Source organism: Poecilia reticulata, linkage group LG1 (assembly GCF_000633615.1).
Source record: "Poecilia reticulata strain Guanapo linkage group LG1, Guppy_female_1.0+MT, whole genome shotgun sequence".
NCBI classification, from domain to species: domain Eukaryota; kingdom Metazoa; phylum Chordata; class Actinopteri; order Cyprinodontiformes; family Poeciliidae; genus Poecilia; species Poecilia reticulata.
In genome coordinates, this window is record NC_024331.1 from 21,810,998 (window position 1) to 21,829,970 (window position 18,973).

At 37.0% G+C, this 18,973-nt stretch overlaps 2 protein-coding genes across 3 annotated transcripts in view; one reads left to right on the forward strand and one right to left on the reverse strand.

The window, feature by feature from the left end:
• The window catches only part of smim18 (small integral membrane protein 18), a 7,373-nt gene extending 4,405 nt beyond the window's left edge, over positions 1-2,968 (forward strand). The window contains exon 2 of the mRNA XM_008416884.2: positions 1,832-2,968. Coding sequence (XP_008415106.1) covers positions 1,837-2,151 — 315 coding nt within the window. The 5' untranslated portion in view covers positions 1,832-1,836 and the 3' untranslated portion in view covers positions 2,152-2,968. The remainder of the gene's footprint in view (positions 1-1,831) is intronic.
• The window catches only part of gtf2e2 (general transcription factor IIE, polypeptide 2, beta), a 15,466-nt gene extending 8,155 nt beyond the window's left edge, over positions 1-7,311 (reverse strand). Inside the window, exons 1-2 of one of the 2 annotated variants that reach the window (XM_008416898.2) lie at positions 7,103-7,311; positions 5,074-5,238 (exon numbers count right to left, since the gene is read on the reverse strand). In XM_008416898.2, the coding sequence (XP_008415120.1) occupies positions 5,074-5,233 (160 nt within the window). In that variant the 5' untranslated portion in view covers positions 5,234-5,238; positions 7,103-7,311. Of the gene's footprint in view, positions 1-5,073; positions 5,239-7,098 lie in introns of both variants that reach the window. The other variant, XM_008416907.2, reaches the window with a different exon arrangement.
• Between the last annotated feature and the right edge of the window lie 11,662 nt (positions 7,312-18,973).

An 18,973-nucleotide genomic window follows, 5' to 3' on the forward strand; every position in this document is an offset into this window, starting at 1 on the left:
CCGATATCGATTCCGATCATCCACGAGGGCCGATCACCGATACCGATCACCGATACCGATCACATAATTATTCTTTTTTTAATCATAATCACTACCGTTACATTATGTGGAAAAAGGAACCCTGAATTCACCTTAATTTAGATAAAAGCTTTTGAATAGCTTTTTCCAAGAAAAAAACAAAACAAAACAGGTATTGTGCAAATTGTACTGCTATCAATAATATCTTTAACAGACTGAAAACATATGACGGATCTGAAGAGGCTAAATAATGCAAAGAGCCAAAATAAAACCTCTCAACATTGCCAAAAAATTCAAGTATAAAACTTAACATTCAAAGGCAAATACAGGTTCCATTACAATAAACAATCCCGAGTTACTGAATGAAAACTTCCTGATAGCATGGCGGCTAGCTGATTACTGCTAGTTCTGAGTGGCTGTTTCTGACTGAGCAGAGTAATTATGCAGAACAGGGAGGAGATCGATTATTTTTTTAGAGATTATCTGTCTCATGTTAGGACAGCGAAAGTTTTAAAATGTATGTAAAATTTATTTTTTTTTTAAGTTAGATGCTGCAGCTTTAAACAGAGGTTCGGTGTGAGAGTCACTACCAGGTGGAGCAGAAGCGGCGCTCCGTCTGTGAAATATTACTACTTGTAGCGCAGAGCAGCGGTTCAACAGCAAGAGCAGAACCAGCGTCTTACATCGCAGCTCGAAGACTTAAATATTTTTGCGGGTTATTTGTTTAGCTTTCTGACCGTCATGTTAATCCGGGTGAGTGTTTGTAGCTGTGCGCTGCTTTACTTGCTGTCTGATCCTCCATACGTCTTTTTACTGCAGTGAGCCTCGATGTAGCCAAACTCCTCAAGTATGGCATTGTTTTTATGCCATATTAGATTCGTCGTGTTGATGCGTGTTTTCCACCGCAACACGCAAACTTCCCCAGTCACTTAGTGCGTTATAGTTCCACATCGCTTAGGATTTGTTGCTGCGCGTTTACGCAGTGTGAAGGAAAGAGGAGACCAGCTGCACAGGCAGGCTGAGAAATGAGAAGCAGGTGATCGGTTTGTGTGATCGGCAACAAGAGATCACCGATCATACACTTTCACAGAAATCGGCCGATTATGATCGGTGGCCGATCGATCGGCACACCTCTAGTTTATATTATATATAAGCAGAGACTGTGTGAAAGAGAAGTTGCTGTTAAACAACCTTTTAGTATTATTTGTGAAACCAAATAATTTACAGCGTTGACAATTGAGCCAATCTTCATTATCTTATATTAGTTAGTAAACTTTACTTTAGCAGTCTTTGTAGAATGTAAAGCTGTACTTTAACTTTGGAATTTCCAAAAGACTGGCAATATTCACAAATTCTGCTAGTTTCATAACAAGCTGAGGGTGGAAAATAAAACAGAACATCTTTGCTGTACTATTAAGCCTTCCTGTTATGTGATGAAAGTCTCTCTCTCTCTCTCTCTCCTCCCCGCCATTGGTGAAGTACAACATTTTCCTTGTAAGACGAATCTCATCCTGAGCTAATTTCTAACATATTGAGAATTCAATACGAGCAAGCAGTGTTTAACCAGGTGAATTCCTAGATCGGGAAGATATCAGATTTTTGTGTTCTGGTAAGCTGATCAAAGCCGAACGGCTGAAATCTCTATCATAGGGATTTTCTTGAAAGTTCAATGATAGTCATATGGTAAAACCATAACTTTTCACTGCAATACAGTATCACCAAACAGTTCCTTCTTACTTATTTTTAAAGAAATGAAAACTAAGCACATAATTTCACAACAATACATCTTCTTCATGCTTTTGTCTCCAACCAGAAAACATGGCCAACAACACAACCACTATCCACCCAAGTAGTCTCCCTGAGGCCATCCCTCTGTCCCGAGTCTCCTTACAGGTCCAAGAGGTCTACCCTTTCCATGATGGCTGGAATGTTGCCTGTTTCGTCATCCTTCTGCTTTTCATCCTCACCGTCCTCTCCCTGGCTGCCTTGGCTGTGCTCTATGAGCTACTTGACTGTGGGTGCTGCACTAAGGGGAAAACACACCACCAACTACAGGAGGAAGGCCCAGGAAGCTGCAGCAAGCTCATGACCAATATCTGCAAGGAGCCAGAGTCCCACACTGAAGTGGTATAGAGGCAACAGAGATGAGCAAAGATGAATTTTGGGAATTTTTTGAAAAAAAAAAAAAAAAAAAAAAAAAAAAAGAAAAAGGGGACTGAAACTGTTGGACAGTGAGGAGTAGTGTAACAATAAATAATGAGACCTTGATTTCTGTTCTTTTTTTTCTCTCCACCCAATTTAAGAATGTCTCAGTGAAATTGAAAGCATGAGAGCTGAGAATTTTGCCCAAAACACTTCTTTCAAAGTAATAAAAAGATAAACAGCTTATTTGGTGGATCATTTTTCCAACTCAAAGGGTCCATCTGTTTGCATGCCAAACTTATGGTGATGTTAATCATCATATCAGCTTTGGAAAGCAAGCGTGCTTTTTTCCACATGTTATACATTACCTATATAAATAGCACTGCTTCTTTAGCTCAACACAAGCTTTGTAGCTGATCTGTCATTTACTTTATTGTGTCATTCCATATGCCTTACCACAAACTGCCTAACTCTCACTAAAGGATGTGGGCTTTTTAAATCACTGTTTAAAAACTGACTGTTGCTTGGCATGTAAATTGTGTGGGATTATTTTGTCAGAACTGTGTGTGTGTAAATAAAAGGGATCAATGATACAATTTGTAAGGTTTCCAATGGAAAGCTCCCATTCCTGTTGTAAAAAACCAAAAAAAAACAAAAAAACTGATGTAAGCTTTCCAAAGCTTGTTGAGCCAATCTGTCTGCAAATCATATATTAAGAGCTCATTTACAACACAGTCTGTCAGAGCGTGTTATTGAAATGCAATGTCAAAGTCATTTTTCTCTTAATAAAGTCCCACTTCACAGAAAAGTGTGTCGCCATTACTTGGTGTCCAAAAAAAAAAAAGAAAAGAAAAGAAAAGCAATGTATTTCAGTCATGATGAAACATAAATTGAACTGCAGGCTTTGCAGCCAAACTGATTACTGCAACAGCGTCTTCTTCACAGGTCTCTAAAACACCGGACAGCTGCAGCTGATCCAGAATGCCCACGTCCTCATCAAAAGTAAGAAAATAGAGCACATCACCCAAGTTCTAAAGCGACTCCCTGTAACTTAAGAGAATAGACTTTCAAATATTTTAGTTTATAAATCAGTGAATGGCTTAATAAGAAAATACTTTAAAAGACCTGTTGTCATATCAATCTTAGGTCCCCTGACTTTAGTCTACTATGCATTGGCAGAATCAGAACTAAACATGGAGAAGCATTGTTGAGTTTTTAATTCTCCTCTAATCTGGAACACTCTGCCAGAAAACTGCAAAATGCTGAAACCATGATTTCCCTCATTGACCATCCTTTATTATGCCACTTTTTTCCTTGTTTCATGTTTTCATCATGTGAAGCACTTTGAATTGCCTTATCGATAAAATGTGCTGGTTGATAAAATATGGTGTTCCAAAGCAACATCCTGGTTCTAAGTGGTTGCTAAGCAACATTTTTCAGTCTAAATGGCTCAAAAGCTGCCAGGACTGCTGGAGAAATCAGACAGAAGGAACACACAAGACAAGACAAACTAATGGAGTTCTGTTTGACAACTCACTGTTTTGTACCATTGTGCAAAGCACTTCATATTGTTATACCTACTAAAATATCTTAATTTTTTTTTTTTTAAGGTGGCACAACTGTTAGTATCCCACTAAAATTTATTTGAAACACATGTATGTCAACCATTGTTTTAATTTAGAATTTTGTTATAAATATGAAAATAAATTACATGACACAGAAGCCTATATTGGCTAAAGGTCATTAGGCTAGACACAGATTAATTTCTGTCCTACCACCACACACAGAGATAAGGATGACTGGAGAAATAAATATTTCTCCAAGTTCACTGTTGCTATGTAGAATCCGCATAGAAACTGTCTGAGACAGTTGCAAGGAAAAAGCCCTAATGGGAATGTAAATTGGGCCTGTGGTCAGATGAGACTCAGACTGAGATGGAGAATGAAATAAAGGATGCATAAGTGGAAAGCCAGTTTATGTGGACTGTTAAATACGGTAGAAGATCTGGGATGCCATGAGCTTGTTACTCTTCCAAAGAGTCTGGGAAGAGTGAATTCCATCATTTAAACATTCAAAAAAATCTGGTGGGTTTTACTAGCAAACTTAAAATGAGTGGTTATCAGATCTGTCAACATAATATACAAGACAAGTGGCCAAGAAAGCAAAGAGGAGGTTCATCAAACACAAAAATCAAACTTCTTCCATGACCTTGCCAGTTCTGACATACAAATCCTTTAAAACAAAAAACATGTGACAATAAGCAAGAAGACAGCAGAACAGATGGATGAAAATTATGAATGATCTACAGATTGCAGAAAGAAGAAACAATCAAAGCTCCCTCCTCTTGTGCGTTCCCAACTTGTGGAATGTCATTGACTAATTACAGTCCTCTTGCCAAGTGGACCACCAAGGATTTTCTTTAAAACAGTTTTGCTTAACATGGGATTTTTCATTGCAGCAGCATGTGAGCTACTGCAATGAAACACAAACTTATTTTAAGGCTTTTTACCAGAGGTGCCAATCAATGTATTCCCACTGCAATGTTTTTATTACAACTAAAGGTTCTGCAATGAAAGTGACCATAATCAGCTTATCTTGAGTTTTTGTTCACCACTGGTCAACAAATGTGTCACTGACAGAAATGTATTAGATGACAGAACAGAAAAGCTAGGAATAATAGCAGTCTTGCATTTCTAAAGTGTAAAATATAACCTTACAGCCCAATGGAGCATTTAGTATCTGTCAATCGCCTACACAGGAATGGGAATCTTTCTTAATGTGGATGTGTATAATATCACAGACATCCATCACAGAGATAGTATGTTAAAAAAAAAACAACATTCAAGACTAAGCAATGTCTTCCTTTCATGCTTTATTCAAAGAGTCACTGATTAAATGAGATGTTTCACTTACCAGAGCTGTTTTTGGATCCAGAGGAGCTCTCCTTATCTACTTTGGGTTTCTTCTTCTTGTGAGATCCAGATTCTGATGCGGCTGGCCGCTTTTCTACAGCGGGAGTGGAAAGAGCTCTCTTTTGGAACAGCTCACGCTCTCTAACCAGAGCTGGATCCATCCCGGCTGACATGGAGGAAGAAAACATGGACATTGTATAAGTATTTTGACGCAAAACAGATTTCAGGCAGATCAACACAACGAATTTCAAATGACTGATTTGATAAACCCCGTTTTATTCCCCAACACAGCCTGAGTGCTCCTTCACCCAAAAGCTTTATTCTGAATAATTCATATTCAGAGATTGTTTACCAGGTTTATTTCTAATGATCTTCCAAATATTATTGTTGGTTATTGGCTGCATCTTTATTCGAAGATTTTGCTTACCCTAAAGTCAAGACCATTCCCATTCCTAAAGAAATGAGCATTTACCAGACAAATCTTTTCTATGCGTTACTTCATATCTTAAACAACAGTGACTATAACATGGATCCAAACTTAGTTATTGAAAACTCAGTTGGCCTCATAAACTCATTGATCTATTTCTTTAGATTCCCTTCTCTAATTTAATACTGTGCAAAACGTAGGAGTTCCTGTATTAATTTATGGCTCTAGGTCCATAGAAAAAGTATCAAATTTCAGACCATTTGTATCAATTCTCTGTCCTTAACCAGCAATATTGTCAATAAGTACATTTCAATTTGGGTTCAAAAATTAAATCCTTCAGATGAAGGATGATGCATGTTTCAGTTCATGAATTAGCTCTTTGCAGATTCCAACAGTCCCACTTGACCTCATTTTAGGCCCTGCCATCCACAGTTCGGATGCATGTTTGTTTTGTTTTTTTATTCCACTGGCGAGGTAAAATGTATTACAGACAACAAATTCACTACTTGTGAATAAGACAAAATGTAGGTAAAGAACAGATGAATTTATGTTAAAATGGTAACATGGCTAATTTTGCTGGGTAGTAAGTGTTTAACTCACACCTCAAACAGATTATGCAAAGTCTATCCAAACATTGTAGATTTGAATAAATTGAGGTATATCTCTGATCTTTTACACATCACATGTTCCCTCCATTCTCTCCAAATTTCAATTATTATTTATAACAGGGGTAAAACACAGAACTATAACAACACAATACATAGACTATTATACATTGCTCTATACAAGGTTAAAGAAAACCTATACATTTTCAATTTAGTACATTAAACATATAATTATAAGCAAAAATGTTGGATTTTTTGTCCTCATACGTAATAAAGTTAACTAAAAATGAAATTTCATTTTAAAAATTACAGCAGCTAAAAGCATTTGTCAAATAAACAAATTGATGCAGGAGTAAAAAAACAAACATATACAACTACTGCAAATTTTTTAAAAAGCGTGAAATTTACAACAGTCTTGCTTCTTAGAACTAAGTTACTGAAAAATAATGAGTGAGAAGGAGATATATTATTCTTCCTCGTTCCAAATAAGAAGGCTGAACAAACCAGAGCCAAAAATAACAACTGAAATAATCAAATATGACGAAGACAAAGGATTCAATTCTAAAGGGAAAGAAAATCACGAATGAAGCCTGTTAGCCATGCTTTGCCTTGGAATCGATTAATAATTTGGAAATACCCCCCGAGGTTTATTTAGATGAGAACTTCCCCCCAAAACATTTCTGATTAACTAAAGAAAATAACATTAGTAGTTTGACAGGGCATATATTCTCCTAAGATATAAACACAAAGGTATTGATCTAAAGAACTGATAGGAAAAACAAGGTAAGAGCTCGAACTGTAAGCTGGTTGATTTAGCTAACGTTTGTCATCACTGCTGTATTACCTAAACAGTTAACTTCTTCAACATTGGGAGACAGTTTAACATTCTAATTTAGACAGAAAAACAAACAGCAGAATGCAGTAAAATAAATATACTGTACTCTAGCAGTTAGCCTAGCATTAGCACATGCAGTGTTAGGTCAGTAAACGGTACCTGCCTTTTGCTTTGTCCTCCTGCAAACAAACTGCAGTTAGTCCAAAAGGACTAACTAATCAAAGTGCAAAGCCAAATTAATCTTCCAGTAAATCAGCGATTTTCTGCCTTTTCTATTGTGAAATAAGTTGATACCAGCTAGCTAGCTAGCTAACTAACTTCTAACAAATGTTTTCTCTTCACAGGACTTCCGCTTCTTGTTCGATATATCGGTTTTCGACAGCTAATCATACGCTACGTCATCACGCATTTTCCATTGGACAGAGAAAAACGTCTTGCGTATATTTTTTATCTGTCCAAAGCTTTCGGAAATATAAACTAGAAGTGGACTTGGTTACTTCGAAAGACAAATGTTTTTTGTAAGATAATAATAATAATAATAATAATAATAATAATAATAATAATAATAATAATAATAATAATAATAATAATAATAATTTTTGAACCAGTGGTGTTGCCACTTTCTGCAAAAAAAAAAAAAAAACACGAAGAAAATATTGCTCATCTGTTTTGGGATTGGTGTTGTACAAGAATGTTCTGGCATACAATTGTTTCTAATCAAAAACAATTAGAAAATTAATTTAACAAACAGGGCTGTTTCATTTGCAATAGAAAAATATAATCTTAGCGAGACCGAAGTATGTTAACTTTTGTCATTGTTTACGGTAATTAAACAATACACTTCAAAACACTTATCCAAATATCTATAAAATCCCAATTCCCAAATTATCTTGTCTTCAGTTAATATCCCCTTAAAAGTCCTTAAAATTAAGTTTCAATTCTAAAGGAATTTACATAATACCTCCTATATTTCTCCCTTCCAAGATATATACTTTGAGGTAACGTCTTCAGAGAGTGTTTCAACATTACCACCTAGTGGCGTAATAGCGTAATTTTGTCAGTACTGAATGTATTTATTTTTTTAAATAAATTCTTGTTCTTGTAAACTTTCACAGAAAAGAACTTTAAATAAGCAGAAAAGTTGATTTATTTTTTATTTTTATTTTTTTACATATTTTTTGTAAGCTAAAGTTGATTATTTTTTTATGCAGAAAACAACATGATATAAAGTCTATGTAATTAATCATCTGAGCATGAAGTATATCTGTCCCAAAACATAGAGTGGACGTGACTGAACTGGAGTACATTTAAACAGTGTGTCCTGTTTTGAGAGCAGGATAATAAACTCAAAACTTTAAAAAATCTGTGCTGCACTTTATCCAGATTTTCATTTCTTCTTGGAAACTGAACTGTTTACATGAAGGAGCGAACAACATCAATGAAATAATAAAATATTACATCTCCACAGTATCAAAAAAGAACCTTATTTTGGTTTTATATGTACTCTGAGGAAAGCTCCTAAAACTTTGTTTTAGGAGCTTTCCTAAAACAAAGTTTTAGGAAAGCTCCTAAAGCACAACAAAGTCATTGTGCTTTCAGAACAATGACGTTCTGAAAGCAGAAGGTGAAAATACTGCCATGGAAGTCTACACTTTATTTTCTAGCATTGTTGTCACTGCACATTAGTCACTAAAACACTAGTTTAGGAAACACAGTGACCTACTCTCTTCTGATGTAACAAACTTTGTGATGCTGATGAAATTGTTGGACCTTTTATACTGATTCCCAGTTGTGTTCATCTGGGAAATTATGATAAAAGCCAATGGAAAACCGAGTAAACCAAAACATTCCAACCTCTTTTTAATGCTTTTAAATAGACAGATGGTGTGTACAGTACATCAGAGCATGTTCAACCATCTTGGCTTTGGAGCTGTATGCTTAGCCTTGACACATGCATCTTAACTCCTGCATGAAGCTCTTTAAATTTTATCAACTAATTTTTCCCTTGGCTAAAGACCCATCCTTCCTATTTAGGTAGAATTGCATTAATCTCTTTGGGAAGGTGCAATAATGTGCAAACTGTCAAGTTTCAGTCTAAAACACTGTTTGTGTCTGTTAAAAACCTTTAGTCTAACATTGGAACCCCTGTTGTGATGGATTGCTGTACATGTGGTGTTTTTCAGGGAACAGAGTTGTTGCAGTACTCCTGATATATTCGGACTACATCTCTCACCAACTGAGACCGGGCTTTACTGGCTGCACTTGGAAGGCGACTTCACCACTATGTAATCAGCAGAGAGAATGGGTGAGATAAAGCTACAGTGTAACCAGACTGCCAAGAAGAAGACAAAAAGACAGATAATCACATCAAAGCGGCAGGGTGTAGACCGTAAGTCTTGTAACTGAGCTAGCTTTTAGATCAAGCTGAGTGAGAGAAATAAAAGACTTATTTCCCCAAAAAAATAGTCTTTGCTTCAATTGAAAGAGCTTTTCTATCTAACCAAAAAGGCAAAAAGTTTATGTAAGATGCCTCAAAATTTTATCCAAGAACTGAGGAGGAACTTGCTTGAGCTTCAAGTCATAAATCCTCAGATGCTCACTTTAGATGTTTTCTTGCTTTATTTTTCACTTTGACTGGCTTGACATAATGTCAAAGAGTTTTCTTTGTGGATTCAATCGCTTTGTGAGGCAAAGTACGTCAACCCTTTTTTTTTTCCCACTGAATTTGTGTCAGCTGTGTTTCTCGTTTAGCGGTCTGTCAGATTAAAGTGGCTGAAAGTGCTTTTCTCAACACTTTATTGATTCTAAGAAAGAACAATCATCTTATGTGTGGCACCTGGAGCGTGTAGGGGGTTTGATCGGATTTGATTGAAAAGGGTTTTGAAAGAACTATAAGTAAAAAAATAAAAAATATAAAAAAGGAAATATGTAAATCTTTTACTCAAACCATATAAAAATTTACTTTTGATGACAAGAATTCATGATATCAAGATGAACACAACTTATAGACAATCCAAAGTGATTTGATAAGTAACTATAACAGCCTTGGAGCATTTCCCCTGGGATGTTGCGTGGAAATACCTCTGTAATGATAAAGTTTAGTAAGGGTTTGCAGCTCAAGTCTTGACATCTGTGCTGGCACATCATTCTGAATGTCTTCTCACATACACATCATCTCTTGTTCTCTACTGGAGCAACAACCTAGGGCATAGCAGGAAGTTTCTGGGAACTCAGCAGGACTTCAACAACACATCAATAATAGATAATAAGGAAGACAGACGAGAGATACAGAAGCTTTACTATCTAAGTCATCACGCTTCATCAATCTGATCACCTGAGCATAGCTTTTCTGTTGGAATTCCTGTTGTGTTCCTTTGTTTTTGGTCCAAATCACTTGTTTCTTTACCACTGCACTACTGGGCCTTTTCGAATGCACAGTTCCTGAGTACTTTTCCCCTTTAAAAATCTTGTTTACTCTACAAGCTTCTAGTTTTATTTAACAACTTATGTCTCAATTTCAAATTCAAATGTGACTTTTGAAAGATTTTTTTTCTCTGTCTACTGTTCATTTCTTTCTCATCATTGCTGCAAAATGCAGCCGAGATGCACGTTCGACACACCGAAGACTCCGCAAGCAATTTGCCGCCATCTAGAGGTCTGAGTGTGAATGACACCCACTTGGGATTTCACAGCTTGGTGTCGAATGAATGCATTGCGTAGATGTTGTAATTCAATTTAAAAATTACATTTAGCAGCATTAATACTGATGTAATCATCTGCATACCTACATTTGATACATTACTATTAAACTTTTCTTAATATATGCATCCACTAAATGTATATATATTGATTTTAAGTTATATATTTCAATGAATAATCTCTGCTTGATTTAGAGTCTCATTGAAGCAAAAAGCACTTTTAAATATAGCTTTAAATAAATTCAGGCAGGAGTGTGGTTAGATAAAATAGGTGGTGCTTGACATTGACTTTGGACCTACAGTAGTCTACATATTGATACTTAAAAAATGTCTTGACATACCAAAGATAACAAAAATATAATCAGATCTTTGGTAATTTTGTTTTATTTAAAAAAATTTCTGTTTGGTTGAAAGTGCACTGATGGAAGTAGCTATAAGCTTAGGGTGGATTTATAACTTCTGTCTGTTTTTTTATTTTGATTTTTTTTTATTCTTACAATTTACACTTAGATCTCTTATTTGTAAATGTGTAATGCAGCAAGTTCAACAGAATCAAAATACTCTGCTTTCCATAACAAACTAAACTAGCAAGTCAGTAGTTTGTTATGGAACTAATTAGCAATAGCCCCAAAATAGCCAAATCATTTTAATTTAAAAATGATATGGCCTGTAATCTTTTGTTTGTCCTCTGAGTTGAAGATGGATTTGGTGAAATGCATTGCTAAGGCAATCCCTAAAACATACTGCTTCTTTGTGTGACATCATGGAAAAATACATACAGTATGTAAATATATCAAGTGTGGACTTCCAACAGTTCAGCTTATCCTTAGGAACTACTTCTAGAAGCCGGTTATGTTCGCCTGTTCAAATACAAGTATACAAGTATAAACAACATATATTTTCAACCATCATACTGCTTAGGAAAGAGACAGAAGAGTGTCAATAATCACAGCGAAATAATTTCTGTTCTGACATAGCGTAACCGCTACACTGACTAATGAAATAGAATGGTTTAATTTATTAATTAGAATCTAAATTCTGAAGATGGCCGATATTGAAGCATTCCCCAAATGTTTGACCCACGTCATTTTAAAGGCAAATCTACCATATATTAGGAAAATGTACGTAAACTCCCACATTTCAAGAAAGTGGCAAAATAATCACTTGGGTTTTGATTTAGATTGAAATGGAGTCTTGACAAAAGTTCAGTCTGGAAGACTCTCTAGTCGCACCTGCCTCATCAATCAGCGCCTCCCTCTCTGCAACCTGGACCTTTTCCAAGCCTCGCTCCAGCCAATCATCGTTTGGGCTCCAGTTCAAAAGGACCTTCACCCATGGCCTCCTCTGCTCACCAGCTGCGATCAACCCACCGCCGCCCCATCTCCACCTTCTGCTCCCGGCTCTCAGGCCTCATCCTCCTCCGACCGCCGCCACCAGTACAGACCCCGGGGAGTCTACATTCCTATGTTGCATCAGGAATGGTCATCGAGCTTATCGAAGTCCAGCTCGACGTCCCCGGCCGGGGCCTGAACGCCAAAGGACTTTGTGTTTATTTTTATGTTCATTTTGTCATTAAACTCTTTTAATTGCTTTCTTTCTCCGTCTGAGTCTCTCCAGATTGATTTGGTAATTGCAACTGACTAAGCGCAAGTTTGAACTAATTTAATGTTATATATGGAAGAAAAAAAAAAGTAATGTGTCTTTTTGTTCGGTGTATGTTAACATCTGGTTTAATTTGTGTATTGTAAGAGCTTATTATAGCTTCCCTGGAAAATGATAGCTGAATATGTACCCGGTCCCATTTAGGTGCCTCTGCTGATTAAGCTAACTTGCGTAAACACAATTAAAGTTGTCCAATTTATGAACGATCCCATTTAGCCACGGCAGACAAAGAAAAGTAAGTCATCTGAGAACAATGAAAGTCTTTGTCACAAAAATAGATTCTGTTCCAGATGTCTCAGCTGCACAATCGTTTCAACTGCAGTTTCTTTCAAGCCACAACAAGCTGGGCAAGTGAACATACGACAGCTGCCAATTAGACTGATACCGTCAGTTTGCAGTGAACTGAACAGAAGACTGAAATATCAATTTCAGGAGTCATCCATGGTTCTGTTATTATACTGAGGGGCTTTAGTACTTAGTGTTTTTGTTTTTCTTTACTGTTGAAGGGTTTTTGCAGCAGGTGTGCACTGCGTGTGCATGGATGGCAGTAAAAAGGTGAGTGCAGCAGTAGGACAGAAGCTGAGAGACTAGGGGGTGAGGGATAATATCAAAGAGCTGAGAAGGAGTGAAGTCCTGGAGCTGTCGTCAGGTGCAAATCCCTGTGGAGGGCGAAGTCTCAGACTGACAGCTTTCAATTGCAACAGTATGTGAACAGCTGTGGATGTGTGCGTGCTTGTGTGAGAATGTGTTCATATTACCTGTCAGAACTAAGGGCTTCACTGACTGTGTTTCATTATTGAAGTACCAAAATGTGCACACACAAAAACACACGCACACACACACACACACACACACACACACACACACACAATCTCTCTGGTTTCCTTTTTCTTCTTTTTTATGTTTCCTGGGACAAACATCTCACTTATATTTGCAGAACTCAGGTGATATAAACTGTTGAAACATTTAGCACTCATTATTCTTAATTAATTTTTCATCCAGAATTCAGTGTTATTAAGTTTGTCATGTGGAGACACACAGATTTTGTTTTGCAGCATTTGCTGTAGGATTGCAAATCGTCACATTTATTTTCTACTGTGAGAACAGAAAAAAAAGAGTTTGAAAATGTAAGTACACAAATTCCTGTCACGTGTGTGCAGCTTTTAGGTTGTTCCTGCCTGCTGTCTTCCCCACAGCACCAGCTAGTTTTCTGTAAAGGTCTTGGCATGTCTGAACAACACACCAGGTGTTTTTCTCTGGTGGGGGTGTGACCTACTGGCAGCTGAAATAATTCACACCCTGGGCAAAGTCTGTGATAGAGCCAATTGTTGAGTTAGTTAGGTCTTTGGTTATCAAATATCTAGCTTTTTTTCTTTTTTTTTTTTTTAATAAGTGAAACTATTGCTTTAACACCAAATTCCCTTGCTGTTTCTGCAGCACTCTCCCTAACTATTGCTATTCATAGTAAAGATATCTAAGAAGGCTGCAAGAAAAAAAATCTATTCACAGTAGATATTCTTTCTGAAAAATGCAGAAGAAAATTAAATCTTTAATTTATGTACATACAGAGACAAAAATTACTATGTTTGGCCAAAACCTAATTATGCTTCTTTTCAAAGACAGACCTGCCAAGTTTTTTAATGATTAAGAATTTATGGTTTTCTAAAGCTGTACCACATTTCTAATATGTATATAAAATATGTGTGTGTGTGCTTGCATGTGTGTGTGTGTGTGCTGCAAATTCTTTGACAGAAGGCATGTATTTAAATCCAATGTAAAATGAAGAAATTCCAAGACTATTTAAGTTTATGCATCAAAGCAGTGATCTGATTGAAGGCTTTGATGCACCCAAACATGTGCATCCAAATACGTGCTGTTAGTTACTGTTTACTCATAAAATGTGAGTTCTCACTCCTGATGATACATTTAATAAATAATGATAAAAAAAAGATTTTCAGAGCTGCTCTATAACATATTGATTATGACAGTTATGAAATCCAATAACATAACATTCAGCATCCTATTGTAATTTTTAAGTCGCCGATTGACAGAATATTGTACTTTTCTGCCAGTAACAGGTCGATGCTGGCTGGTTAATTAGTCAGGGCATCTGCTCAGGAAGCAAGCCTGCACCTGTTATGTATTTCCAAGGCACATTGAGCCATTTTATAGCACACTCAATGAACTATGTTGTTGCAAAAATGCTGTGTATATCAAACATAACTTAAAAGAAATTTGACTTTGCATTTTGACAACTTGAAATTAGGAAATTTTAAAGAATCCCTTGCTGTTCCCAACGTCATCACAATAACGCTCCTCCATGATGCGGTTTGAAGCCATTCTTAGGACTGAGAAGTAGCTCAAACTGCGAGTCTGCTGAGCTTATTATCTGATATACATGATGTATCGTGTATGAGATATGACTGATAAGAGACCCGGCTCTACTGTCTTCACCAAGAATGTCTGTTTTTCACAACCACAAATATTTCCTTGCAAGATATTTGAAGATGTTTGGGAAGGTCAGTGGTGACTGTACTCCATACAAATTCACTCTGACACTTTCCTTGACATTTCATTAAAAGGATTTTAAACTACATGCTTCACAGTTTTTAAACTATCTTTTTAAAACCTCACTGGAAGCCAGTCATATGTAGACCTGAGTTAATAGTGAATAGAATGGTAAGAGGTTCAATGCTCTTTGAAATAGAACTGTAAAAATGTATACTGTCAGTGTGAAATTGATCAGTTTACTCAATGTGGTCCACATCTTCTGTGACTAATGAACCTTTATGGTAAAGGACCAACGGTTTAGATGGAGAGTGTTTTGAAGCTCTTCTTCTTGGTTGGTAGCTGCACATGACATCCTCTTGCTTCTTTGCAAAACTCCTATAACCTGAAAAGGATTAAGGACGTAAGATTTTGCTCGCAGTTAGTGTTCTACTTTGATCTAAACTGTGGCTTCAGCAAAGGTTGATGCTGAACAATGGAAGTTTATGCTCCAAACTAAAAAAAATAAATAATAATAATTAAAAAATCCCTTCTCTTGCAGACTTTGCAGCAGGTGTACACCACCACTGTCCTATTAAGCCACAGTCATAACCGGAGGGACTAGATTTTGATATCTAATTCTATTATTACAGCAGCCACAGTGTGGCAGTAGGAAAGCGTTATTATTTTTTTTGCTGCAGCTCAGTGAGTGACTCATCGAAGGAGAGAAGCTGCAGCCTCTCAGACAGACAGACAGACAGGGGAGATAAAAACAGCCAAACCCGCTGCGTTGAACCCAGTCTCTAAGCCATTGCTCTTCTGTTAAGCTTCCTGAGCAAAATGCACACAGTGGCTGCAGAGGCATCCAGGTTTTCTTGTTAAATACAAACAGGGCAGACCATGGGACAAAAGTGCCTCTAACACAGCAAACACTGAGGTCTGACACGCAGCAATGCTCCAAACGACAGAGTAGTCTGCGTCTTTGTTTAGACACTTTTTTTGCTTGCCCTTTCCACGGACCTGGCGTAAGTAAAAATCAATGATCTAACTCTGACTGACTGAGAAGTGCCTACTTCAAGTCAGCCGTCCACCGCTAAATCTGAGAAAGTGAAAAATAGAAGAGATGCCTCTTGATGATACTGAACAAGTTCACTTGCTGTGAGATGGCTTGTGAGGCATCGTTATGTAAGGCTGCACAGGCAGTCAAGTATGGAGGAGAGTTTATTTTGCTGCTGAGACAGTTTTCCCTCTGTCCCGTATTTCACAGCAGAGATAATTGAGCAGGTTCATGTTAAAAAGATTTAGAAATGTCAGATTCTAAAGAAAGTTATAATATTCTGCAGTATTCAGTGGGGAGCGGCAGAATGCCGTTATGAATTAGATGTTTGACGAATTTCAGGCAGGTTTTCTACAAAGGCAGCGTAGAGACAGTGCTCCTCAGGGTTACCAATGATACATAAAAATATCAGTTTAGATCATCGTCAAATTTCTATTTTAGTTCTGCTTGATCTGTGAGCTATTCTTCAGTATTTCATCTATTACTTATGAATAGAAGGTTTCATGTGACCTCAGGGGGAACGTCTATCTAGCATCCCTGATCTGTGGTAGAAGGGGTTAATTTTTGGAACTGGCCTCTTCTATTAGTTTATGCTTCCTTTTGGGCTATCGCTTAAGATTTTTACAAAGTTCACTACTCAATATTTAGCTAAGTTTAGACACTGGATGGCCCTTAATTGTTTTTTTGAAGCAGTACCTCAGTTTACTGTTTGCCTCAAAAAACAGTCTAGTTCAATTCCGTTGGAATATTAGGAATAAACTTCATACGACGTCACAAAAGTAGACTTAATGTTAACAAACAACCAAAATTTGACAAATAAATTACATATTTTATTCGTTCTATTTTCCTCCAACAAATAAAACAAAAACCTCTGTCCTATTGACTGCAAAAAGCTATATATTTCATGCCTTTGCTTTGTTATGCCTAGACTACTATAGCTCTCATTGTTCCTACTTCAGTCATCAGAGATGTGCCGAATCCCAGCTGTAGAACTGCTGACCAGGACGCCATATTACGCTCTCAGTTCTCATGTGCCTTCACTGGCTTTTAGTAAAAATCAGAATTCAGTAAAAAAAAAAAAAAAAAAAAAAACATTCTCCAGGTCTTTACAGCAACACATAATTTGGCTCTTTCTTACGTTAACGACCTTGTAACTCTATACAGTTCATCTAGACGCCTACAGGGTGACGAAGTGTGTGACATGTGGGAACTGTGGATTCTCTGGGCTGGGTCCAATGCTCTGAAACAATTGGATGAGAAAATCAAGTATGTTTCCGTTTTAAAATGTCTTGTCTGACGTTGCTTTGCTTGCTGCTTGCATTCTGTGGTTGTCTCAGTATTTGTGGCATTTTAATTTGGTTTTAGTTGCATTGTAGCTAAGCTACTTTGCTGAAGTCTGTGGACCCCTTGAACTCTTTGACTTGTTTGTTACATTACAATCACAAACCTCAATACAGGATCAAAAATTGGTAGACCCAAATTTTGCTGAAATTGCAGCATATAATTATTTTGGGGAATGTCTTTACAGCTTTGCACATCCAAGGACTCAATTCTTTCCGTGAGATTGGATGAAGAGCAGCTGTAAACATAATTTTTCAGGTTCTGTTACATATTTGGAGTTGCATTTAGCTTTTGATTTTGGCCACGCAGGTATTTCGTATCCTCTGAAGTTTCTGGCAGGATTGCTCTATCTGTAGTTTTTATCTATCTTCCTCTTAACTTTGGTGATGTTGCCAACATCATGTTTCAGTGAATTTTTTTCAGTTTTACTTTTCTTCCACTCAAATAATCTTGATAAATAGTCTTTAACAGTTTCATAGTTGTACCAAGTTCAATTTAAATGCTATATATTGAATAATACTCTGACTATCGTGTTATAACCCAATCCAGTTAAAACTTTTTCACAACATTCTTTCTAAACTGGCTGCTTTGTTCATTTTTTCCTTAATGTTTCCTCACAAAACTCTTCATAGAACAGTAACATTCATACTGTGGTTAAAGCACATGCACGTGGATTACTTACTAAATTGGGTGACATATTTATTGTACTGTCTCAGAGTAAGTTAAGTTACACACCACACTTTTCAGGTTTTTGTATTTATGAAAAGAAACTTGAAATTGTTGGATCATGTTTCCTACCTAAACAATGAAGTTTGTGTATGTGATGTGGCAAAATGTGAAAAGGTTCAAGGCAACATAAAGCACACTTTGCTTCAGATGTAAAGCTTCATCTGCTTAATGACTGAATCAGGAGTCGATGTCAAACATTTTCACCTACAATGATTTATCTTTGACAAATATTAACAAATACACCAATACCTTGGCTTGATTAGAAATGAACTCCATTCAGAACAAATCAAAGTGTTGGGCCTACTGCCCCCGTACACTGTGTGCCTAACGTATGTGGATTTGCAGGTTAGTGTGTTGTGTTTTTGTGTGGCTGTTCCCCTGGGGGCTGAGGGATAGCCTGGTGAAACGAGTGTAGGCTGTCCAAACCCTGCAGGAGTGTGCTAATCCTTATTCCTGATGCTAATCTGAGTATTGAACTTCTGTACGGGGCGTGTGAGGGGGGACTATGCTGAAACCTCATGACACCGAGGTCAAAGCTGCGCGTGTGTGCTTTAAATGAGTGATGCTGCTCCTGCCCTTTCCAAATGTCACAGAAGGGCCAGCTCCTGAGAAGCAGGGCCCATAATGTGTTCCCTCACACGTGTATGTTTATATATGTGCATGGACTACAATCCGCTACCATTAAAGGAATAGCTTAGATCTTTAGAACTGATGTTGTTTGAAGGTATCATTCGAAATGATCTCTTATCTGTATTAGAAAGACTTTATATGGCTGTGAATTTGTAGAAAAGTTATCATTAGTGTTGGGGAAGGCTAATGACAAGTCAGAGCGTGACCTCTGCCATTTTAAGCCAATTAAAATAACTTTAACAGTCAATATTCACAGTCGTGATAATACACTACATCATCAGATAATAAATACCTACGTTATTATACAAGAGGCAAGCTTTGTCGCTGTCTTCTCATTTGACCAGTGTCTATGTTACTCAGACTTGGCTGCTGCGGAGCGGACGATGGCTTTTTTTTTTTGTGCAGTAAATAGTTTTTAGAAATATAAGCA